Source organism: Natrix helvetica (assembly GCF_964273705.1).
Source record: "Natrix helvetica genome assembly, chromosome: 3".
Classification (NCBI taxonomy): domain Eukaryota; kingdom Metazoa; phylum Chordata; class Lepidosauria; order Squamata; family Natricidae; genus Natrix; species Natrix helvetica.
In genome coordinates, this window is record NC_138549.1 from 92,273,088 (window position 1) to 92,299,202 (window position 26,115).

Here is a 26,115-nt window from a genome sequence, read left to right on the forward strand (position 1 = left end):
AGAGGCAAACAATCCTTACCAACTCTAGTTTCTTTAAAGTATTAAATAAAAATAATAAAGTTAGACATCAAGACCCCAACCACTTTTTCTTAATGTTCTCCTGATCATTCAATAAATGGATTTTTAATAGGCCCACAAAATAGGCAAGATACTAAAAGGTCTCTGTGCTGCCATCCAGTGACCATTTTAAGTTTTTGCAACCCAAATATGGTAGGCCTAGTCTTGGGAGTAAAAAATGTTTTGCTGCAAGTAATACTGGAAGATAAAATATCCTAAGCTGAGAAACCCACGAGAAGCCTCACTATGAAAAAGGACAGTGGAACAGGTGTGTGTGCAACTCCTCAGTTTAGGGCCAAATAGATCCCCAAGATTCACAATTACGATCAAACCCAGCATTGCCCGAACTGCTTCCTTCCAGATGTTTTGAACCTCTCCTGGCAAATCAGGAGGAAATTTAGGTGACACGGTAGACGTCCCTTGCTTGCTTGAGGGATATTTCAGTTATAAGATAACTGCTCCTCCGCATTGAAGACCGGCTATCTATCTTATCTGCGTTCAGGGTCACTCAAAAACACTGCATTGTCTCAGAGGGGGGAGTAACTGACTTCCCACCAATGCGAGGTCAACTAGCCAAGGACTTGTCTCAGCTGAAATAGAAAAACTCCTCAGTCTAGAGCTTTATCCCGATAGAAGATACCTCCCCCCCCCATCTCGCCTTTCCAGGAGCCTCTTATTGGACTGAGTTCTCCCTCCCGCTTCCCGGCTGACCAATAACAACGCGCAAAAAAGCACAGTGATCCGGCAAAGTTCCATTCTCTCCTCTGTTCGCGCTCTGATCTTAGATTGATTTGATAGCAAGGGGGGGGAGTCGCTCCGCTTGATGTGTTTGGAAGGGGGGGGGGGTTGGAATCGGTGCCAAAGTCCGAAATGGGGAGGATCCTTAAGAGGCGGAGGAAGCCGGAGCCCCCGCCAGAGGGTCGTTAGTTAGCCTGCAGCTGCAAAAGTATCTTCGCGGCGTGCCGCTTGCAGCAACAGTTGGTCCCGCTTCGGATCGGGGAGGGCGGGGGAGAAGCGGTGTCCCAAATCCTAAAGCCTTGCTCGCTTCTTTTGACCGCGACTGCCTGCGCAGGTATGGCTTTGTCCCTTTTAAAAGCAGGGCCGCGCTGTGTAAGCCCGGCTGCCTTTGGAAAGATTGCAGCAGAGCGGCGGGGGAGCCCGGTGCGTAAATGACAACATCTTGAATTTCCCCTCTGCTGGAGGAGCCCCCGCAGAAACAGACCGCGGGGGCCCGTGGCGGGTTTCCGCTTGGCGGCGGCTGTGTCCGCTCCTGTTCCACGTGCGGAGAGCGCCGGTGGGGCTTCTGCTCCGCTTCCTTTCGTCTCTTCCTCCTCGTGTGTCCCGTGTCCCTCTTAGAGTATACAGAAGCGCCCAGAGCCAGAGGAGGAAGCCAAGGTCGGCTTCCACGCCTCGGGGCCCTGTGATCCCGGCATGAGGGAAGTTCTTGGGTGACTAGATGCGTGGGTGCAAGTTTAAAGAAGAAGGGGGAGCAGCAGACACACATCTGCCCCGCAAATGCAGTTTTTTGTCAGTTTCACATGGATCAAGGGTCTTGTACCCATTTATCAGAAGCCAAATCTCACCACTGACCTCTTTAAAAAAAACCTTGCTTTTCAGTGGTGAGGTTCTGATAAATGGGTACTTTTTTTTTTCCAGGAGAGGGCTGTACAATTCAGCAGTCCTCGACTTACGGCTGCAATGGAGGCCAATATTTATGTTGCTAAGCAAGACATTGGTTAAGTGAGTGGTGCCCCGTTTTTACAACCTTTCTTGCCACAGTTGTTAAGTGAACCACTGCATAGGTTAAATTACTAACATGGTGGTTAAGCGAGTCTGGTTTTCCCATTTACTTTGCTGGTCAGAAGGTGGCAAAAGGGGATGACAGGACGCTGGGACATTGCAACCGTTATAAACGTGAGTCAGTTACAAGCAGCCGAATTTTGATAACTTGACCAAGGGGAGGCTGTAACAGTTGTAAGTGGGAAAAACTACTTTTTTCAGTGCTGTTGCAACTTTGAACAGTCACTAAATGAACTATTGTAAGTTAAGGACTGCCTGCACTTTAAGATGCAACCGCCAGTCTGGGAACATGACTCTCAATATTTAACTTGACAGCAATTTTGGTGTCAATTGGAAACAAAACAAAAGGGCCCCCAAATGACACAGTACTTTTAGGATTTATTCTGAAAAAAATGGCAGAATGCTGCTTTAGATGACCTAAGACTGGCTGGTTATCAGAAATCCAGGCATAGATTATGCTATTTCTCAGCAGGGGAGAAAGGTTGCTTTGCAATCTTTAAGCCAGACTTCAACATCAGAGTATTTCTGTGAATTCCATTGATAAGTGGCTCCTAACCGGTTTAATTTTTTATTAAAGTAAATAAGTTAGTCAACTCAGGAACAATGCCTAGTGATATCAGTGGGAATCCTCTGCAGTAGGGGTTAGATTTGACTAAACTGTGTGTGAAGTGTAGGTCTTCAAAATTTCTTCAGTTTTTCCCAACCCAGTAAAGAAAATTTTTAATGCTTATTCAGAAGTAAGTCCTATTTAGTTCACTTAGGTTTTGCAATCTAATTCATTTTCCTAAATGTGAATGATTAGTTTTGTGTTTTCCGCTTGTTGGACTAGAAGACCTCTAAGGTCCTTTCCATCTCTGTTGTTGTATTATTTGGAGTATAGGACATCATAATTGCAGCTGATTATTTTTAATTGGAAACATACCTTTGTTCAGGTTAAAAGTAACATAAGAGCATAGGAAAGGGGCAGAGTTCTGGGAGCAAGCTGGAAGGTACAGTCCCTGAAATACAGGTATCTAAGTGGTACTGGAGCTTTTTTCACTCTACCTGGCATTACCTGTGTAGCATATAAAATTCAGGACTGTTGCTGCTTCTTGCTTTTCAGATTTGCCAAAGGCAACATTTTCACTCCGACTTATCTACTGGAAAGAAGTTTATCTATCACTATTGTTAGAAAAGAATTCTGTTTATTTGTTCTGTTTACGACCCACCCGGGCTCCTTGGTATACCGAGGAGCTGAGGGTGATGAAGCGCCACAGGAGACGTCTAGAGAGCAGGTGGAGGTCCTCACGCTCCGAATCTGATCGAACACAGGTAAGATCCTACTTGCGGACCTACCTTGTGGCATTAAGGGTGGCCAAACGTAGATATTGCGCCACCCTTATTGCGTCCGCGGATAACCGCCCTGCCGCCCTGTTTAGGGTGACCCGCTCCCTCTTGACACAGGGGGCACCCTTACAGGACAGAGCAGAGGAATTTGGGGAATATCTGCAGGACAAAGTCGCTCAGATCCGGAGCGGATGGGCCCCACTCAGTGGACCAGACGGGCCGCCAACAGCGAGTCTTGTGAGACCATCCTGGGAGGAGTTTGATTCTGTTGCCCCCGAGGATTTAGATAGGTTGCGTGGACGGCTGCGACCCACCACATGTTTAATGGACCCGTGTCCCTCCTGGTTGGTACTGGCATCTTGGGAGGTGACCCGAGGCTGGCTTCTGGGCCTGGTGAATGCCTCATTGGGTGAGGGATCCTTACCAACCGCCTTGAAAGAGGCGGTGGTGAGGCCCTTGCTTAAGAGGCCTTCACTCGACCCAATGGAGCTAGCTAATTATCGTCCAGTCTCCAACCTTCCGTTTCTAGCGAAGGTTGTAGAGAATGTGGTGGCGCAGCAGTTTCCACGACACCTTGACGAATCCGAGTATCTAGACTCACGCCAGTCCGGCTTCCGACCCGGGCACAGCACAGAGACAGCCTTGGTCGCGTTGGTTGATGATCTCTGGAGGGCCAGAGATAGAGGTTGTTCCTCTATCCTGGTCCTATTAGACCTCTCGGCGGCTTTTGATACCATCGACCATGGTATCCTATTGCGCCGGTTGGAGGGGATAGGAGTCGGAGGTACCGTTTTGCGGTGGTTTGGCTCCTACCTCTCCGATCGGAGGCAATGTGTGTTGACAGGGGGACAGAGGTCGACCCCGAGGCCACTCACTTGTGGGGTGCCACAGGGGTCGGTCCTCTCGCCTCTCCTGTTCAACACATATGTGAAGCCGCTGGGTGAGATCATCCGTGGTTTTGGGGTTGAGTATCACCTCTACGCTGATGATACTCAGCTGTATATTTCAACTCCAAACCACCCCAACGAGGCTGTCGAAGTGATGTCCCGGTGTTTGGAGGCCGTCGGGGCCTGGATGGGGGACAACAGACTTAAACTCAACCCCTCCAAGACTGAGTGGCTGTGGCTACCGGCACCTCGGTTCAGCCAGCTGATCCCATCGCTGGCCATAGGGGGCGAACAATTGCCCCCTGTGGAACGGGCGCGCAATTTGGGCGTCCTCCTTGATGCCCGGCTGTCAATGGATGACCATGTGGCAGCCGTGGCAAGGGGGGCGTTCCACCAGGTTCGCCTGGTGCGCCAATTGCGCCCCCTACTGGACCGGGATGCCCTACGCACGGTCACTCATGCGCTGGTGACGTCCCGCCTGGATTACTGCAACGCTCTCTACATGGGGCTGCCCTTGGGACGCGCCCGGAGACTGCAGTTAGTTCAGAACGCAGCCGCGCGGGCTGTGATGGGGAGTACGAGGTACTCCCACGTAACACCTCTCCTGCGCGAGCTGCACTGGCTGCCTGTGGTTTTCCGGGTGCGTTTCAAGGTGCTGATTACCATCTTTAAAGCGCTCCATGGCACGGGACCTAGTTACTTGCGGGATCGCATCCTCCCACATACATCCCTGCGGCCAATACGCTCACACAGGGAGGGACTTCTCCTGGTGCCATCCACTAGGCAATGCCAGCGGGCGACACCGAGGAGTAGGGCCTTCTCTGTGATGGGCCCAACCCTCTGGAATGACCTCCCCCACGACATTAGAACCACTTCTGACCTCCGCTCCTTCCGGCAAAAACTGAAGACCCACCTGTTCCGATTAGCAGGCCTGGCATAATTCAACTGTCCCTCCTGGCAAATGTATTATATCTGGTTATTTTAGGGGCTTTTTAATTTACTGTATTTGTTTTTAGGGGTTTGAATTTATTTTATATCTGCTTTGTACAGTTCTTTTAACTACATTTTAACCTCCTCCATGTCAATTGTCAACTGTACATATTTAATTTAATTTTATTGTATCCTGTTATATTTTGTATGAACTGTACACCGCCCCGAGTCCCTTGCGGGAGAGGGGGCGGTCTAGAAGCATTAAATATTATTATTATTATTATTATTATTATTATTATGTACGCAGAGGAAAGTGGAGTTGCTTCCACAAGACATTTTCAAAAAAAGGATTCAAATTTCTTTGATGCCATTTGGCTTGTCAGATTCAGGGAAATAGCCAAAGGCAAAGTGGAGAGTTCCCTGTTTTCAGTAGAGCATTTATATGGAATTTTATGTGACATAGTATGAAGAAATATTCCAGACTATAACAAGTCATTGAGGAAATGAATTTGAGAAAAAAAAGTACTTTGATGATTTAAAGAAAATGTATAACAAAAATTATGGAATGTTTTGAGCAAGGACAGGTAGTTCTCACTTAGCAATGATGATTGGGCTGTTTCATCACTGAACAACATAATTATAAAGCAGAAAATCACAACCGCATTGACTTAAAATGGCATTATTAAGCAAATCACCCACAATTGTTAAACCAGATGACATGTGACAGCGAGTCACAGCATCCCCCATTGACATTGCTTGTTGAAGCTGGGAGTGAATCACAATTTGACTGCAAGAACACTGCAATGGCTGAAACGTCAAGGACCATAAATCCTCTCATTCAGCACCACTGTAATCTCAAACTGTTACTAAACAAGTGGCCATTAAATGAGGATTGCCTTTAGAGGCAGAGGTTTGGCTGCAGAGTTCAATAAGAACAGTATAGGATGGAAGTAAGCATGATAATAAATGAAAAGGCTAGCAATTTTTTCAACATTGAGGGAATATGGTCATATCCCCTTGAATGCTTAATAACAAATGTTTCTCATGTTAAAAGTGTTTGGTTGGCAACATGAATGGATGTGGATTTTTGAATGCAGATGATGCCATGTTGTTGGGTGAAGAGCCCAAATGGTTTGCACCAAATGCTAGATTGTAAGATGTTACATGGAACTGTGGACTAATGCATTAAAGTTCAGAGTACTTGTGTTTGGCAGCAAAAATGGAATAAATAGGTGTAGGATATGAATAACCAATAAAAAAAACCTGAACATGTAGATGAATTTCTGTACTTTGGTAAAGTGTTTACTAAGGAGGAAACAATCAATGGAGAACAGGTGAGATCTGCAAATGCTGTTAGATAAGGGGGTATTATGTGGTGTGTGATGAAGAATGAATGTCAGAAGAGAAAATAAGTATGATTAATAATATGCTTTTGTCCAAGTAGAAGTGAGAGTGGGATATGTCAGACACATATTTGAAAGGTAGAGAAAGGCTGAGAAAGTTGTGGTTGGATAAAGTTGATCAGATTGTGAAAAAGAGAGGAGTGAGAATGTTAAAGAACAAAGAACAATCTGTGTAGCAGATGCAGAAAAGGTCAGGGTGGTTGGCAAACTCAGAATGGTTTAGATAAGTGTGGTACAGGTAGTCTTCAATTTATGACTGGTCGCTTAGTGACCATTTGTAGTTACGATAGACATCCTCAAAGGTACTTACAACCTGGATTCAAAGTTCTGATAGCCGCCCCATAATGGTCATGTGACTGCATTTTGGGTGCTTGGCAATTGGCATGCATGTATGGCCGTTTGCCAGGGCAAACAATGGGTTCACTTTATGACTCTGGCATTTGTTTAACAACTGCTGCAAAAAAAGGCAGTAAAACCAGAAACAATCGTGATGACCCACTTAATGACATCAGTGACTTATGACCATAATTGCAGGTTTAATTATGGTTATAAGTTGGGGCCAGATACATGTAAAATAAACATAGTTTTAGCTATGCTTCATTTTCTTTTTGTCATCACATACCTTTCAACTTCTATTACTATTTTTATTCCTGTTCTGTGGCCTGCAAAATAGTGCACTAATACAAGCCAGTGTGTGAGAAGGAGGCTAAAAATGTCACAAAAACAGACTTGCCACATCAGAACCAACAGAGTTGGCATGCTCCACATCCCTCCCATTAGGAAATGTCACTGTGTGGGAACTAGAGGTCGGGTCTCTGTTGCAACGTTTGCCCTATGGAACAATATCAACCAGAGGTGCTGATGGCCTTGACCTTCCTGACTCTTCTTAAAAGACCTGGATGTTACCTCAGGTATTTGGACTGGAAGGTTAAACCAGTCCTGCCAATGGATTTGTTTGGTTTTGGCCTTTATTGATTGAAAATAAAATGTTTTTAGAACCCAGATGTGTGTCATTTTATTATCATTGCCACTTTTAACCAGTACTTGGGTTTCTTTATTTTGTATATCATGTTCTGTTTTTTAAATTCTAACCCCCTGAGTGCCAGGTGGTTTACGTAAATAAATGCTACAGGAAAACTGGTCAAAGCCACTGCAAAATCTGCATCATAGCTAAGGTTAAACTCAGATCTGTTCACCACACTAAAACGTTTTGAGTGGAAAATTCTGAAACAGTTTCTTACTTGTATTTTCCAAATAAGAAATGCGCAGTAATTTGCTTGGCATGCTTAGTCATGGATTATTTAACCAGGTTTTGTTGGCTAAGCCACAATTTGGTGCACTCATAGATCATATTCAGCAGCAATCAAGAATTCACCATTGCATAGGCTGCATTCAGACTCTGCCCAATTTTTATGGGCTCCACAGAGTTTCTTAAGATTATCTCTCAAAATTCAACTGTAAATCAGTTAATTTTCTGTTTTTCTATTTCTTAAAAAAGACTAAAACAGTCTCTATTCAGTCTCTGATAGATTTAACATATCCACTTTGCTTTCAGCTGACCAACATCTTCAAACATAGGCTGGACAGGAAACCAATTTCACTGTAGCTGAAGAAAGAACATGGCCCTGTAGAAAAGAACATAGAATATAAAATTCTATTAGAATTCAAATATTATTTTTATGTTCTATGTTGTAAGTTGCCAGCTGCTAACATCGACTCTGATTTTCAAGCCCTCGTAGCTGTTTTATGCAACACAAGCAGCCAATCCAAAGCCAATACACAATGTAAAAAGATTTCTTAACGTTATATATACAGTCTATAAATCCAAGGGCCAAATTTAAAAATGGTTTTACATTGTGCCTCCAATGATGCAGCTAGCTTGTGGCCAATGCATCCTATTTGGAAGCTGTCCATTCTCCGTAAGTCCAGCTCATTTGAGCACCCAGGTCATGTTTTTCTGCAAGATGCATTTGAGGCATTTGCAATTCAGATAGAATTATTTGTTTTGGGCTTCCTGGAAGAGTGTAGTGAGTGTTGCAGTGTAATACATTTAGTCAGGAGATAGGCGGCTGATATACAAGCACAGAGACCTTTGCCTTCAATCGCTGCTTCAACCGAGGCATGTTTTACAGCTCTACTGTTTGTTCAGTGTTACTAGGCCAAATATAGCAAAAAGGTTAAAGGAAACAAAGATTATTTGTACGATCCATTGCTGACATGTTGGAAGATTATTGTGAGGATTCTCCTCGCCTTGGGGCCAAGTTGCTTGTTACAGAATTGTAAGTAGGATAATCCTAAAAAACCCTTTCTTATGCATTTTTCACTGTAAGAAGAAGCAGGGAGGGAGAGAAATTATTTTTCCTGCAATTCATTCCCTAATACATGGCCCAGGACTTTGAATCCTGCAGAAGTGTGCGTGTGAGAAAGTTTAAGGGCAGCGAGTGCAATAGGCTATCTTCTCATAATGTCATGTTTAAATTGCATTGAAGTTACAGCAAAGAACCTTGAAAATCCTTTAAGAACTGGACATTCTTTTTCCAAACAGATATAGGTAACTGAATACTCTTACTTAATTCAGTTTTTTTATTTTATGTTTAACATTTGCAACATTGCCCATTCAGGAAACCAAGCTGCTTAAAATACCATGTGAAACAGGCTACGGCTGGTTGATTCAAGAAACCATTTTTGTTGAAAGAAACAGTAATTTCCCTTCCTTTAATCTGATAGTTTCATCGGTTAACTTTCAAAATGAAAGCAGGTGGTATGTGTGCAAAATGCTTAGCTTTTTAAAAAATATAATCAACCTGTGGTGTTTTTTTTTGAATGGCAGGAATATGATGGCTCAATCAGACTCAGACTCAGATTTCATGGAAGAGAAATCACTAAAGAAGGATTTAAAGTTCTACTTTATGAATCCGTGTGAAAAATACAGAGCTAGACGTCAGATACCATGGAAATTGGGGCTTCAGATTCTGAAGATAGTTATGGTTACTACCCAGGTAACATTTTAAAAGATGCTTGTGTTACTTTTTCGGGGATTCACATATGTGAAATGGCAAATGAATGAATGCCTAGTAGATTTGTTCTTTCTAGTTTTATTCAGCTTAAATGCAGAGAACTGGATCAATTGTGGGTAGAAAAATAAATGAATTGTCATACTTGGAAGCCTTGGACCACTTGACATGTCATGTGTGTTGTTAACTTGCGTCACAAGAATTACAAAATTAACCATTCATTCAGGTGGGGGGAAATGATTTTTGAATCAAGGCCCACTGAGAAAAATTAATAGGGCTGACTTGTTATTAGTGTAGTTATTACAACTTTGTACATCAGTTAACTTCCGAACACTGATGAAAATATGGAATATAATCTTTGACTGACTGAACTCATCTTTCACTCTTTCCCCCACTTTTCTCTTTCTCTGTCTCTCATGGGGGAGAAGTTCAGTAGTGCCCCATCTTGAAAAGACCTTGAATACAGGCAGCTTTCGATTTACAACAGTTTATTTAACGACTGTCCAAAGTTACAACAGCACTGAAAAAAGTTATTTATGACAGTTTTTCACTTTACAACTGTTGTCAATGGTCACATGATCAAAATTTGGACACTTGATAACTGGTTCATATTTATGACCAGTTAAGAGCTGTGGGGCACAGTGGTTAGAATGCAGTACTGCAGGCTACTTCTGCTGACTGCCAACTGCCAGCAGTTCGAGTCTCACCAGCTCAAGGTTGACTGGCTTCCATCCTTCCGAGGACGGTAAAATGAGGACTCAGATTGTTGGAGGTGATATACTGACTCTGTAAACCACTTAGAGAGGCCTGTAAAGCACTGTGAAGCGGTATATAAGTCTAAATGCTATTGCTATGACAGTTGCAGTGTCCCGGGGTTCATATGATCAGCTTTTGCAAACTTCTGACACGCAAAGTCACAAAAGCTGACAACTACAGTGATTCACTTAGTAAAGTAAAGTTGTAAAATGGGGCAAAAGTAACTGTATCACTTAGCAACAGAAATTTGGGGCTCAATTCTGGTCATAGGCCGAAGACTACCTATGATATTGAATAGATTCACTGTCAAATGCTTGCAAAAGCACCACCTCTTTACATTTATATTGCAACTTTACACTTTGCAAGAAATATTGGAGATGCCAGAGATAGTACTTTAAACTTGCACAGTCACACTGGGAACTCAGTCAGTTTCTAGATTAAAGTGTGTGAAGGCCCTGTGCTATCTACCTGCTAGCCTAAAGGTTTATTTCTGATATTCCTTGAGTGTGAAGACAGAGGCTGCTCAACCATTTTGCTTTCATTTATAAAAACTTGGAAGGGATCTGAAGATGAGAAAAAGAAATGCCTCTTCCATATAATGTAAATTGATGAGTGTCCTTCAGTTTATTTAGGAGATTAAGATGAAATGGGTGTTTTTATTCAGTGGCATACTAAATATGCTTTGCATGTTGATTCTAAAATAAGGTACATGAAAAGAATCTTTGGAATCTTGCTCAGAAAGGCTTTCCTCCAAAATCTTAAGAGATAATGATTAGAAATAATATCTGATAATGATTAAACAGCCTTCCCCAACCTGGTACCCTCATATGTTTTGGAACTGCCAGTTCTATAGTTCGTAGTCAACATATTTGTTTACCCATTTTTACTTAGAGTTCAGTAAGTGGCTGTCCGACATACTGTATTTTGTGGGTATCAGGCTTGGAATTCTGCTTTCTACATCCCTGTGAAGATCTAGTTGGATTTGGATGGTGAGGATAAATGAGAAAGTGAACTGAAAAGATTTTTTATAGTTAAGTGGATGTAGTTTCTAATCAGGGTCGAAAAACAAAGAAATTATTTCTTATATATTTTCATATTTTGAAACTTCAATTCAAAATATTTTGAAATACGATATGGAGGGAGATACAACAATTTGAGAAATCAAGCGGTGATGAGCTTTCAGGATTAATGTCTGTAGCCTTGTTTTATGGTATACAGAGTATGCTTTGCTGCCAGTTGTAGCTGGCATCTTCACAGACAAAGTGAGCTGCTTTGTAGCATGCCGCTCAGCAGCTCCCAGACAACTGAACAGGGACTTGAGTGGGTTCTGGGTTTTTGATATGGTTGATCCATATCACAGGAGTCCAGGAAAGCTGGCTCCTGATTGGTTCTTCATCTAAGCATTGAAAAATACACAGAATAAAGACATCCTTGCCATGTCCTAGCAAGTGATTTTATAATCTTTAGTCATTTAAATGCTTAACCAAAATGTGACTCCTGGTTTAAAGGAGAAAGGAATTTGTTGGTTGGTTTTTTAAACACACACTGTTCCTAAAGTTAAAAACCAAAAGTTTTTTTAAGTATTTCATGTTTAAGTAACTATAGCTCTTTATTAAATTCCATTTAATAAAACCTGGTTTAAAGTGATTTCCCTAGCCAGAATAAATAATACATTGGAAACAAATCATATATAAGGAGATGAGGATTGAAGTGATGAAGGAGTAATTTGTATCTTTCCACCTGCTAAATTCGGGGTTGGCAAACTTTGAGAGGGGCGCATTCTGTGTTTCTTCCTTATTGAGGGGAATCCATGAGGATGTAGCCAGTAACATAATGCCGTAAAATGGAATGTTCAAACTTTTTTGGATGGATTTTGGAGATGGGTAAAGAAGAATGCATAAAGAAAAATGGAAAGTTTGCCACTTAAATATTTAGATTTTGGACAACAACAACAAGGTTCAAAATTTTCAGTGTAGCCTTTTCTAGAAAGTTCTTTGAAACACACAAATGTTGGGGGCTTACATGTTGCCTGTATTAAACCACGATTTAGCAAGCTAGGGTGCCTATATCAAAAAGTACCTGCCGTGGCGCCTGATTTAGGAAGTGTTACATAAAATAATTTATCTCTTGCTTTCTTTTCTTCTCTTAAAGCTTATCTTTTTTGGTTTGAGTAACCAGTTGGTGGTTTCTTTTAAAGAGGAGAATACTATAGCTTTTAAGCACCTGTTTCTGAAAAACTACTCTGGGGTCGATGAAGATGACTACAGTTGCAGTGTGTACACACAGCAAGACGTCTATGATAGCATCTTTTTTGCAATTAGTCAGGTAAGTGTCTACCTTTGGTATGAGTATATGAGTGAAAAACATGCACACATCTGACTAGAAATTGAAATGCTAATATGGTCAATTCAATGGACAATTGAATGTGAGAACTGAGAATGTGCTTTTTATTTGATTTAAAGGCTGTTCAACTCCATGTTTCTATTGAATCCCAACGTAAAACTGAGATTCAATGCAGAGATATAAAATCTCTGGGATTATGCCTTTGGTATGTCCTAATAATTTAACACAACACCTACTTCTTTAGAAGTGAAAATTGTAAATTCATGTGCCATGTGCTTGCCCAAAGAATATGCTAGATATTGGCCATCCTTGCGAAGGCTGTAGCTGCATATATCCAACTCTTTTGCCACAGGGAAATAACAATCGAATTCTTTAAAAACTTGGCATTCTTTTGTTACTCTTCATGGTAGCCTTTTCCAAAAGGAAGTTTTTAAAATTCACAGATTTGCTTCTAAGTAAGTCTGTAACTGGGCAAAAGAGTTAATGAATACCAAACAGTGCAATTAATACAATAACTTTATATTAACAGGTTCTGCAAGTTTAGTTTGACAATAAATGAAATGTTTTCAAAGCTAATTTCAAGCTTCTTGTTTAAATCTGTGTTTTTGGATGTCTTATAATCCTAGTTGAGGCTACAAAAAATAGAGTATTTCTTCTTTTGTTTGCATCTAGTACCAACAGCTGAAGAATATATCACTGGGCACACTCGGTTATGAGCAAGATGAAGATGACATGGCTGGCTTACAGATATGTAAGCAACAATATAAGAAAGGCACAATGCTTTCTTCTAATGATACATTGCTCATAAACAGTACTATTGAAACAGGTACTTTAGAATCAGCACTGTAACTGTAGCTCTCCATTTGATATTTGTATGGTTTTCAAAACTTGGGGGCAAAACTTATAGTTAGTCTCTGATTTCAGGTTTGCCCATAGCGTACCCTAAAGTTCTCCCCTCTCTTGTGTAGTAGAATGTTACAAAGGATATAATCATTTGCCTTGGCAGCCCAAAGGCCCCTTGTCTGTAAATAAAGCAAGAGCTTTACTCTCAGGATGCCACAAAACTAGGTTAACACATCACAAGTTATAACATAGTTCATATTTTGATATGACATGCTGTGTGCCTTAGGTCTATGCCACAGTTTGCTTTAGGAAACTATTACACAGTTTAAAATAAAGCATTTTTCTTAGGTTTCTAATGGCCTGGTGATGATTTTATATAGTTCCTGGTTAATTTTGGTCGTCACCAAAGTCTCTAATTAGGAGATACAAGGCACTGTCTGTTAAAAAAAATGTGTGTGGGTAGGTGATAAGTCAGACATTAACTTTCCAAGCCATGATTGAATTGCTGATCTGAAAGTTTGACTCTGGCTTTTTCATTAAAGCTTGGTTAGTTTGATTTGTGCCATTGGACAGTTGTTTTTTAACTTAACAAACTGGATATGAGCCAAGCTTTTTTGACAGTATTTTCCCTCCTGGTATACTGTGCCTTGGTGAAATACAGAAATATAAATTAACCCCCAATTCCTGTCTACCTGAATTGAGGAACTAGGATAATTTGTTTGAGAACTGAACAGGAAATTTAACCACAGTTAAATTCAGAGTTCAGAGTAAAATTGAGCAATCTTTAGGCAATCAGAGGACACCTTTTTATATTATTCTTTTTCTTCAGTGTGGAGATAGATTGGTGATATAATGCATCTCACATGTTTTGGATTAGTTTTATTTTGAATATCAGGAGGAAATTGCAGCTCTGTGATATAACTATTTGCCAGATCAGTTGCGGACATAGGAGTCTACTTGTGGCATGTACATTGACTATTTCTGTTTTGGGGTCTTTCCTTATTCCAGAATTGATAATTTTAGTGTCCAAATTTTGATAAAATGGGATCTTATATTTCTCATAGCAATCAGAAGAAAGAGCAGAAAGTTTATGGGAAGCTCATGAACATTTTGGCTCTTTGAATTGTAAGGGGATTGTCTAGTGTAGCCTATGCCTTTTGACTGTTCTTTGTATATTGTGTTAGTCTGTACAAGAAGTAATCCTCATTTAGCAACTGCTCACAATTTGGATAATGACAAAAAAATAACTTTGCAACCATAGGAAAGCTGAAGTAAGATCACAAGCACTGTTGCAGTTTCACTAAGCAAACTCTAAGTTATTAATCTCAATTGTGGTTGGTAAAACAAGGACTACCTGTATAGTCAATGGATTGATTGGTAGAGAGGTTTAGGATAAGTACCCAGATATCTTATTTGTGTAGATTTCACATAAGCTGTATCAACTATTCATTCATCTATCTGCTTCGCTTGGTTTTATTATTTAGATATTGCTTATATACCAAACTGGATTTACAGAATATAAAATTATAACTTGGAATCGTGTTTCTTGTATAAAACAGAATATGGTGATAATAATGATTTGCATAATCTATACTTGCTTTGAAACCACGTTGTTACAGTTATCGCAACTTTCTATTTCTGAAGCCCATGTTATATATTTGTAGGTATTTAAGTATATCTTTTGCTTCCTTCTTCCAGAATGCATTCATTGGAAACCTCAGGATCTGTCCACTAAGGAAATAAGTGACTTAAAGAATTCAACATTTTTCAACCTTGAGTTCTATAGGTAACATGCAGTTTTTAAAGCCCAGTTTCTGTTTCCTTAGAAAAAAGAAAATGTTGTAATGGTTTCTCTTTTTCCAGGCTCATACAGGTTGAAATTTATTTTAAACTAAAAGGCATTGATCTGCAGACTATTCATACTCGTGAGCTGCCGGACTGTTACGAATTTCAAAACACTGTGAGCAACTTTTTATTATTTCACCCATAGAAAATAACTTTTACTCTTCAACCTCTTTTTATGTTGGCAACTCTTATACATTAGCTTAATGCAGGTTGTCCTAGATTTATGACTGGTCACTTAATCATTGTTTGAAGTTTCAATGGATCTATCGGGGGAGTACTTAAAATCTTGATTCAAAGTTCTGACAGTCAGCCCCCCTTCCACAGTCACATGACTGAAGTTTAGGTTCTCTGTAACGGGGCTGCATTTACAGCCATTTGAAGCATCCCATGACCACATGACTGCATTTTATGACATTTTTGCTGAAAATGGGCATTTACTTTCAGTTTTTGGCAAAACCACAACCATTTGTTTGCTTACCAACCACCGTAAAAACGTTCATAAAATCAGGTGAGTCATGACTGACCTTTTTTACAACCATCATGAATTATAACTGATGGACAGACTCCATTACCATCATAACTTGAGGACCACCTTACTATGCATCTCTTGTACGTTAGCGTAATATACTGTAGTAGGCAATACACTGACCTATGAAGAAACTTTGTTTACCAGCCAAAGGTTGTTGTTTTTTTGGCTATATAATGCATCTGTGTGTAATATTTCATAAATATTTTAATAGGAAAATTAGCAGTGATTGTTGTTTAAACAACTTCCCATACTAGGTTGTTCAGTTTCTCTATAAGGCACTTACACAGCTTTGTTCTTCAGTGGATTGAAACAAGTAAGCTGCTGGATGTTTTAGTCTTTGGGTTGAAATTGAAATAAATTAAATGGTTGAGGCAAACTAGGTAAATTGCTACCTTTTAGTGAAATTAACAAGATGCATAAACTACATTGTCAAGCTACTTTCTGAAGAAATACTGCTTTGATACCAATGAATACATTTAGAGATTTGTAGCTTAAAAAAAACTTGTATAGGATGTTCTATACAAAGCCAGTTTGGTGTAGTGGTTAAGGCACCAGCTAGAAGCTGGGAAACTATGTTCTAGTCCTGTCTTAGGGACAAAGCCGGTGAGTGACCTTGATTCAATCACTGTCTCAACCCTGGGAAGAAGGCAATGGCAAACCAATTTTGAAATGTCGCCAAGATAATCATTCCAAAAAACTGGAATTCTCCAGGCAATGACTCAAAAGAATGCACACCCAAAAAGAGTATTCCACATGATCTAAAGTTCATATCCATTCTAGTGTGTAAATATTTTTTTTAATTTTTTTTTCTTGACAGATTACTTTTAACAATATGGCTCACAGTGGTAAAATAAAAATATATTTTGATACTGACGCTGACATTCAGGAATGTAAAGACTGGAATATATCCGGCTCTTGTAAGTAACATGAATATATGAATAAGAAAATGGAAGCCTCCTTTTTAATGTATAGCACCATTTTGTCTAGAGCAGTGGAGGGTTTCAAATTTTTTTAGAACCTATTCTGTAGGTGTGGCCTGTTTTGTGGGAGTGGCTCAGCGGTCACGTGACCAGGTAGGCATGGCCAATTTGAAAAATGTGCTGAAACTCACTTAACAACACTTTTGCTTAATAACCAAAGTTTTGGACTCAATTGTGGTCATAAGTTCTTTCTTTCTTTCTTTCTTTCTTTCTTTCTTTCTTTCTTTCTTTCTTCTTTCTTTCTTTCTTTCTTCTTTCTTTCTTCTTTCTTTATTTCTTTTTCTTTCCTTCCTTGCTTTTGTCTCTTCTCCCTTTATTCTTTCATCTCCCTCTCCCACTTTCTTTTTCTTTCTTTTTTCTTTCTCTTTCTCTCTTTCTCTTTCTGTTTTTCTCTGTCTCTCTCTCTCTGTTTCTGTTTGTCTCTCACTCTCTGTGTGGCTCTTTGCCTCTATCTCCCTCCCTCCCTCCCTCTGTGTCTCTGTCATTCTCTCTGTGTGTCTGTCTGTGTGTCTCTCTCTGTCTCTCTCTCTCTGTATCTCCTCCCTCTGTGTATGTTTATGTTTCTCACTCTGTGTGTGTGTGTGTCTCTGTCTGTCTGTCTGACTCTGACTCTCTCCTCCTCTCTCTCTGTAAGCCGCTGTCGCGCCTGTCATCCTGGATCAGGCTGAGCTGCCTGTCCTTCTTCAACATCTCCCGGGGGTGCACGTCCATCGTAAAATCCATCAGGTCGTCCAAAGTAGCGGGGCTCAGCAGGACCTTGGCTGAATACGTGCAAACGCTCAAGCCCGCTGCTCGCCGCTCCTCAACTAGTTGCAAAGATCTCTCCGGAGATTCTGGCGGGCGGAGGCAGAGCTTGCCTATCGAGCTTCGGCGAAGGGAATTTTTTCGATGGGATGGAGCCTGGGCGGTAGGGAATTTCCCCGCTGAAGTAGAAGGCGAGGCTTTCAAACAAGTCTGATCCTGTTTGAAAAGGCTGCTGTGGCGGAGCAAAGGATGCCCTGACTGAGGAATTCCCTACTTCAGTCAGTCTCTGGAATTTGTTTTCCTTTTTTTTTCTACAGAAGGGAAAAGTTTTTTTTTGACTGAGCAGCTCGACGTGATTAAGGCCGTTCTGCTCCTCCTTTGCGTTTCTTGCCCACGGGCACGTGCTGCCCTCTTCTCTCTGATAGCTGCCTGGTTAAAAAGGAGGAGGAGGCTCCGCTGGTCCGGAGCCCATCGCGGGGGGAGGGATACCCCTCGTGTTCCTCGTCTTCCCAGATGGGCTCCGGACCAGCCTCCTTTATTCAAACATTCGGGGGGGGGGGGCTTTCTCGCACGCCTTCTTTCTCTGAAGCCGCACCGGATTCAGCAAGCACCAGGCAGCGCGTGCCCTTGGGCTTGTGCAGCAGCCGAAGAACTGGAGGCGAGGATTTGGCTGCTGCACAAGCCCAAGGGCACGCGCTGCCTGGTGCTTGCTGAATCCGGTGCGGCTTCAGAGAAAGAAGGCGTGCGAGAAAGCCCCCCCCCCCCCCCGAATGTTTGAATAAAGGAGGCTGCAGGCTCCTTTGTCCTCGGCTATGCGATCCCCTTTCGTTCTCTGCTGCCTGAATGAGTGAATGAGCAGAGGGAGAATGAAAGGAGATCGCGTCGGGCAGGGGGAGCGAGCCAAGCATTCCAGACAGAAAAGATGGATTTCTTCCCCACCCCAATTGGAAACGAGGCGGCTGTCAAAGCAAGGGGCTGCCCTGCCGCCCTGTGCTTTGCTGGGCAAGTCTGGGGAGGTGCTTTGCTGGCGGCCAGGCCACGCCACACAAGCTACTGCCGCCCCACCGCCCCGTGCTTTGCTGGGCAAGTCCAGGACCTTGCAAAGACCTTGCGAGGTCCCCAAGCTTGCCAAAGATGCCAGCCACGCCACGTAATCTCCTGCCGCCATCCACACCCCCGCGCCCATACTTGCTGGTGGCCAGGCATTTTAGGCAAGTCCGGGAACAGTTGACGGGAGCAAGCGAGCAGCGACCGGAGGGGCAGGGGGAGCGAGCGACAGGGCCAGTGCCGGTTCCCAGGGCCCAGAAGTTACTTCCAGGTCCGGTCACCAACCGGTTCGCACGGACCGGTGAGGACCAGCAGAAACCCACCACTGGTCTAGAGACTGTGTCATTGATGGCTTAAACATTGTCAACAATGCAGAACATTTGACTGGGTCATATTTCTTGAGCCAATAGATATACACTCATATAATAGCTATGTGGAGGAGCTGTATTTACCTTTTCATGTCATTATTCTGAAATGGAAGCTACCTTGGATTTAATTTTTTTTTAAATTCAGCTAAGAGAAAGGGATGTTGAAAATAACCGTCAAGATTTTCCTTTCACATTAAGATGTAATAAAACACTGAACAAAGAAGCTCAAAACCATAACAACTCGGCTAAGCTGAGTATACATGGGCAATTATTGTGTAATCATTCTTTACAAGTACTGTGGCTAGAGAATTACATTTTGAAAGAGTCTGTAGATCAATGGGTGGTTTTTTTTCTGTTTCTTCATGCTTCAGTTCAGAATGTACTACACTTAAAGGAAGGTGACCTACTGCAATTACCGTATTTTTCAGAGTATAAGACACACCTTCCCCCCCCCCAAAAAAAGAGGGTGAAAATCTGGGTGCGTCTTATACACTGAATACAGCAATTTTAGCCTCCCCAAACCCTGCCCCCTTCACAAAAATCGACGTGTAGAGGGTTTGGGAGGCCTGCAAAGTGCTCCTGGGGGCTGGAGAGGGCAAAAACAAGCCAAAACCAGGCCATTTTTTGCTCATTTTTGCCCCTCCCCCAGGAACATTCTAGAAGCCTCCTAAAGGCTATGCGTGCCCTTTTTGGGGGGCAAAAACCAGGGCCGTTTTCGCAAAAAAGGGCTGGTTTTTGCTCATTTTTGTCCCTCCCCAGCCCCCAGGAGCACTTTGCAGGCCTCTCAAACTCTCTGCATACCCTGTATTTCACAAAAAATTAGGCGTGCATAGGGTTTGGGAGATCTGCAGAGTGTAAAAACTTTTTTTTAAACATTTACCTCTTCAAAATCTTGGTCCGATTTATACTCTGAAAAATACGGTAATTTATCACCTCTGTAGTGATTGACTTGGAAATATCTACATTTTTAAAGTCTTTAAGTTATTTGTTTTCCTATTCCTTTTAGTAGTTCAGAAGAATACACAGTATATCTTGGTTTTTGATGGGCTTGTTATAGTGAGCTGTTTTGCTTCTCTAATTCTCTGCACACGATCTATTATTCTTGCTCTAAAATTGCAAAAAGTAAGTATGCCTCATTTCTATGCATGCATTTCATTTTTCCAAGATAACAGAAAGTAAAACTTGTTCTTAATATATTTGTCATCTAATTTGATCAGAAGTCCTATTTAAGACTGAAACTGTAATAGTGGGATATGTTTTTGAAGATGGGAAATTCATATTCTAAATTTACTTGCAATTAACAGTTGCTGATTATTAGAGCTTCCAACTATATTCAGGCATGTAATTTTCATTTGTGTGATTTAAGTCAGTTTAATTAATCACAAGGTGGAATCCCAGAGATAGAGGACATAGAACATATTTAATTTTCAACTGCATAAGAAACAGATGTATCTTGGCACATCAGACAAATGTTGACAAAACAAATTAGACAAAATTCTTTAAATTAAAATAATAAATTCCATGTGCATCAAAATCCAAAAATTACATATAATATAGCCATCTGAACACAGTATAATTGAGAATTGCATAGGTGAATCTGAAAGGGGTAAATCATAGGCTTGACACAGAAATATAATTCTCATTTTCTTTTATTCTTGTCTTTTATGCTATTTTGTAACATATATTTTATCGTTTGATATGGCCTAATGGATAATTAAGTATTAATTAATTAGAAATTTCATGTTGATATAGCATTACATTTTGGGATTTTTAAATATTGGTCTTCTTTTCTCTCTACACTCTGTGATCCTACTCAAATGGATTAAGAAAACTAGACAAATGTTTTGATTGTATGTTGCGTATGCCACCCATTAATGGTTGAGAAATATTTATAAACCATCACTGGTTCAACAAACTGTAATTAAAATTTCACATTTGGAATGGGGCGAACCGTGTAAATTATTGAACACAGAAATGAATGGTATGAAACAGCTTAATTTCTCCCCAGAGACTGAATGTTGGCCATGCATAGCAGGAATAAGCAAAATTTTAAAAAGAACGAGATCTTAAATCTTAAAAAGAACGAGATCTTCCGCTCCTTTCGACAAAAACTGAAGACTCACCTGTTCCGTTTAGCCGGCCTGGCCCATTTATAGTTTTATTCTACCTCCTGGCAGATATTTTAATTGGGTATTTTTAGGGTATTTAAATATTGCTTTTAACTACTTTACTTCAGATATGTACAGTTTCTTATTGCCTCCTCTTTGTGTTTGTATTTTCTATTTATTGATGTGTTTTTATTTGACTGTACACCGCCCCGAGTCCCTTGGGGAGAGGGGGCGGTATAAAAATCTAAATAAAAGTAAAAGTAAAGTAAAGTTAAAAGTTAGTCAATAACTCTCTTCTATAGTGTGTGTATATACTAGAGATGGGTGAAGTTGTTTCTAACATATAGTTCCTATATAAGATAGTCAGTGGTAAGTGATACTGGGATTGTAGTTCAGCAATAGATAAAATACAGGTTCCTTATCTTAATGCAGTTCCTATAATGATCACATGGTGGCATTAACATGGTAATGGTGTGATGCTAATTAGTAAATCATTCTTGTTTTGAAGCAGTTTTTTTCTTCTTATGTTAATCTTTAAACCAGAGATTTGTGAATTTTTTCCTGGAGAAGTATAAACGTCATGTATGCAGTGCAGATCGTTTAGAGTTCATAAATGGATGGTATGTTCTGGTGATTATCAGTGACATAATGACTATCATTGGCTCTATAATGAAGATGGAAATAAAAGCAAAGGTAATCCTTAAAGTTTCAGTTACTTTGGGTTATGATAGCTGAAAGAATTCTAACCTCTAAAACGTTGGTTGAGATCTGAAGAGGAATCAGCTCTTCCTCTTTCAATGGTTAACTTTTTTCTTCTTTTTTCAGAATATTACAAACTATGATGTTTGCAGCATTTTTCTTGGAACGTCCACTCTATTTGTTTGGGTTGGAGTCATTCGATATTTGGGCTACTTCCAAACCTACAATGTAAGCTCAAATAAAGTGCCAGAAACCAAGTGGGTGTCCCGTTCCCCCCACCCACCCACCCCACACACATGGTATCTGATGGACTTTCTCCCAATTTCCTAGGTACTCATTTTAACAATGCAAGCATCTTTACCCAAAGTCCTCAGATTCTGTTGTTGTGCTGGGATGATATACCTTGGGTACACTTTCTGTGGATGGATTGTTCTAGGACCATATCATGACAAGGTATGTAGGTGATCTGGAATTTATTGTTTATGAGCAATTAAGGAATATTATAAAAGACTTGCACGCAAACATAAATGTAGAGGCAAGTCGGTACCCTCCGCAAACATTAGTTGAATTATTCATAGTTCAACTCATAGTTCTAATTGCTAAAGGATCTTTTATGTCTGAAGAAAGACTGTGTGTGGTACTCTAGTCTTCATTGGTGAAGGAATTAAAAGCAACTATTGACTTACTTTGTGGGTTGCTTGAAAGTTGGTAAATGTATTCATTGTGATTTCTCTTGCATAACTTTATTGCTAGAGGGCAGCATTGTCTAATGTTAGTTAGCTTAAAAGAGACATCGCTTCTTCCCTAAACTAATATTAAATAATATTAAAGATCTTAGGTTCCTGTCTTTCTAGTTCAAGGCCCTAGAAAAAACTTCAATTGAACTTGCAAATTGGCAGGGTAAATCCTGAAGTACAGGTAGTCCTCAATGTATGACCACAATTGAGCCCCAAATGTATGTTGTTAAATGAGAAATCATGACCTGGATTACTGAGAATCTCTATAGACATTTAATAAACCTACAGGTTCAGATACTTTTACCACACATAAATCTGTATCTTATACAATAATACAATAGTAGAGTTGGACGGGACCTTGGAGGTCTTCTAGTCCAACCCCCTGCCCAGGCAGGAAACCCTATACCGTTTCAGACAAATGGCTATCCAACATCATCTTAAAGACGTACAGTGTTGGGGCATTCACAACTACTGGAGGCAAGCTGTTCCACTGATTAATTGTTCTAACTGTCAGGAAATTTCTCCTCAGTTCTAAGTTGCTTCTCTCCTTGATTAGTTTCCATCCATTGCTTCTTGTTCTACCCTCAGGTGCCTTGGAGAATAGTTTGACTCCCTCTTCTTTGTGGCAACCCCTGAGATATTGGAACAATGCTATCATGTCTCCCCTAGTGGCTCCCCTATCTTTGGCTCATTCCCTCAATAAATAAATGAAAAATAATAATATTTTGACTGCTGAATGGGTTTTGTTTTTTTAGCTTTTGGACTTGTGAAGAACAGCATATTTTATGTCATATTTAGGCAGAAATATTGAAAATTCAGTACAACAAATTCACAAACTTTTTAGCACCACTCTGGAAAATGCTGTTCTCTGGGTACAGGACAGCCCTATCCATTTTACTTTATGGCCCCAAACTTCATTCTCCTTTGCATATCATACAGAACCTCTATCCACCAAAAGGTTGAAAATCCTTAATGGTGCTTTCAGTGAAATCTATTACCTAAAGAGTATTAATACATACTATATTGACACTTAGCATGGAAATCAGCTTTTAGAACTATGATTTGTGTTTAATTTGCTAAAATAAACCTATGCAGAATACTGTAGCACATTTACACAATTTGGAACAATATGCTGTATGTGAGATGTGAATCCTGCACTCAAATGTACAAAAAAAATGTACATTTCCCCCCCCCTGCAGAAATTGTGTTATCTTTGTTCAGTCCAGGTTTAGTAATGTGTTGAGTTTTAATAATGAGCTGTAACCTGTTTATTTTAAGAAGATTGGACTAAAACTACTCTGAAATGCCACAATAGCTTTTTCTGATGTCGGTTATGTTCTGTGCTCTCTACTTCTAGTTTGAAGATATGAACACGGTAGCAGAATGTCTCTTTTCTTTAGTCAATGGCGATGACATGTTTGCTACGTTTGCTCAGATTCAGCAGAAGAGTACCATAGTCTGGCTATTCAGTCGATTATATCTGTATTCCTTCATTAGCCTCTTCATATATATGATACTCAGCCTCTTTATTGCCCTCATTACAGATGCCTATGACACCATCAAGGTAAAATATACTGGGTTAAGTACTATTTCTTAAAGGTGGCCTGAAGCTCACTTACAGAAACGTTCAAACAAAATGTTACGTGGAAGCTTGAAAATTCATAGAAACTCATTGGATACAGTAGCTTTTTAAAGCAGCGGTCTCCAACCTTTCTGGCTCTGTGGACAAGCATTGATAGGAGGAAGAGGGCATTGTTTCACATGTGCACCGCTTGCAAAAATGTAGCTTTGTGTGCATGCTCATCCACCACTTAATGCAGGCCAGGTCCCAACAGGCCACGGCTGTGGACTAGGAATCGAGGATCCCTGTTTTAAAGGGTGTTTTAGTAGCGTATAAAGTATGTGCCTGTTAATCAAATTCTAGAAAGTTAGAAACCTTTTCCTAGAGTTTCTTATTTTTCAATCTTGAAGTTATTACCAAATCTATAGTAGCTTCTCTGGAGTGGGTAGAAGAGTAAACTGGAAGACGTCGGGAAAAGCAGAAGTAGTCATCCTTATACAACAGTAAGAAAGTTAACTGTATCACTGTAATACCACTTTCAGGATGAACAATCTAACTCAGAAAGCAAATTGAATGATATTTATCAAAGAAGTGAAAGGATATTTGTGGTTTCATTAAGTAATAGATGAAGTATTCTAACAGAAATAGGTAAGAAGATAAGAGGTACCCAAAAAATCACTTTTCTTTCTTCATGAGCAGCATAAATAACATTAGATTTCAATCTTCAAATATATGTGAGGCTGCTGATCTCTGCTCAATTAATAACTCTTCTCACAAATCATTCCCCCTTCTCACAATAGGTTAAGAAATGGGAAGTCCAGACAGTGACAGTTAGTGTGAGTAAAACTGTTTCCTAAGAGATTATTTTGTACACTCCTGTTTCAGAAATACCAACAAACTGGGATGCCAGTTACAGATCTTCATGAATTTTTAAAAGAATCTAACAGTGAAAATTATGGTCCAGGACAGCGGACATCCACGAACCTCTGTTGTTGTATGAGGTCAGTATTTTATTCCATTGATTCCATTATATATTTTTCCTGTACACTGTATATTTAAGTTTCCTTGTTATGGATTCTCTGATGAAACACAGCTAGAAATATGAATAGAACTTTTAAGCCCTCTTTCCCTTTTTGTATTTATCATTGACAAATGTCTTGACATTTAGGAAATGAAGGGATCATAATTATTTTTCCTGAGGAAGAATTCTGCTCTTAGGAGCATTAAAACAACTAGGGCAGATGGCTCTCCCAACCCATTCCTGTAAAGGTTTTGTCAGTAACTGTTTCCTATTCAATAATATTTTATTATTGCAATTTATGTAAATTTTAGCACTTGAATTAGCCAACTATTTTTAGGTCAAAGTTGGGCAGATGTGTTGTAACCAAAGTCTTAAGACGTGATTTTGTTAGTGGCTCCTAATTTTGAATAGATATGATCTACTGTGAAGATAAGTAAGTTATGGAACATCTGCTATTTCAACTGAAGGCTTAGGAGAGGCCTTTCATTATCTGCTCTATTCTCTAAATAATTTAGATAAAATCACAAAGTTTGGGCTTTTCTTCTCAAATTACATTTTTAAGGCACAGAATGGCAACCATTGGAAGTATGCAGCCGAGAAGAGGGATAAAGCTGGCAAGGAAGGGGATATAAAGGCCAGTTATTATTTTGCAGAGGGATGGAAATCTAGAAATCATTAATGCTAATATTTTGATTGGTCCATTCATACCTCCTTCCAACGTTTTTTATTCCTTTGCTGATCTAAAATAATGAACTATTTCTTCTTTCTACAGGCGAAAAAGTGATGATAACGTTTTACTTATTAATTAAAGATAGTTGGCATGGCCCAAATTGTCAACAAACTGCTGGAAAGCTGGCCATCTTGAATGTATTGGAAACACTGTGTGTGCAAGTCTTTTCCACTTAATGTAGTTGAAGGAAAAAGAAGTAGCAGTTTTTCTGCTGTCAACAACGGGAAGCTCAAAATTTGTAATAAAAGTGTTGGATGAACAGTTATGGTTGCAATAGCTGATCTTAAAGAGGAAAAGTGATTACACACTTTTCAATTGTAACTTGCTTTCTAAATATTTTTATATTTAAATATTTAAATGAGACCTGCTTCTTGAATACAATATTGT

General features: G+C 40.2%; 1 protein-coding gene across 5 annotated transcripts; it reads left to right on the top strand.

Moving 5' to 3' along the window:
- Positions 1-883: 883 nt before the first annotated feature.
- MCOLN2 (mucolipin TRP cation channel 2) lies at positions 884-26,115 on the top strand. 5 transcript variants are annotated; one of them, XM_081946569.1, is made up of 14 exons: positions 884-1,129; positions 9,234-9,402; positions 12,325-12,498; positions 13,189-13,342; positions 15,058-15,145; positions 15,223-15,319; positions 16,551-16,650; positions 19,879-19,994; positions 21,524-21,673; positions 21,806-21,907; positions 22,010-22,132; positions 23,774-23,980; positions 24,863-24,978; positions 25,771-26,111. In XM_081946569.1, the coding sequence occupies exons 2-14, from the start codon at positions 9,238-9,240 to the stop codon at positions 25,805-25,807; spliced, it is 1,629 nt and encodes a 542-aa protein (XP_081802695.1). In that variant the 5' UTR covers positions 884-1,129; positions 9,234-9,237; the 3' UTR covers positions 25,808-26,111. The 5 variants fall into 5 exon arrangements, with proteins under 5 accessions (XP_081802695.1, XP_081802697.1, XP_081802694.1 ...); XM_081946571.1 differs by lacking the exon at positions 884-1,129 and adding an exon at positions 1,191-1,452 and having other exon boundaries at positions 25,771-26,115; XM_081946568.1 differs by lacking the exon at positions 884-1,129 and adding an exon at positions 8,474-8,682 and having other exon boundaries at positions 19,882-19,994; positions 25,771-26,112.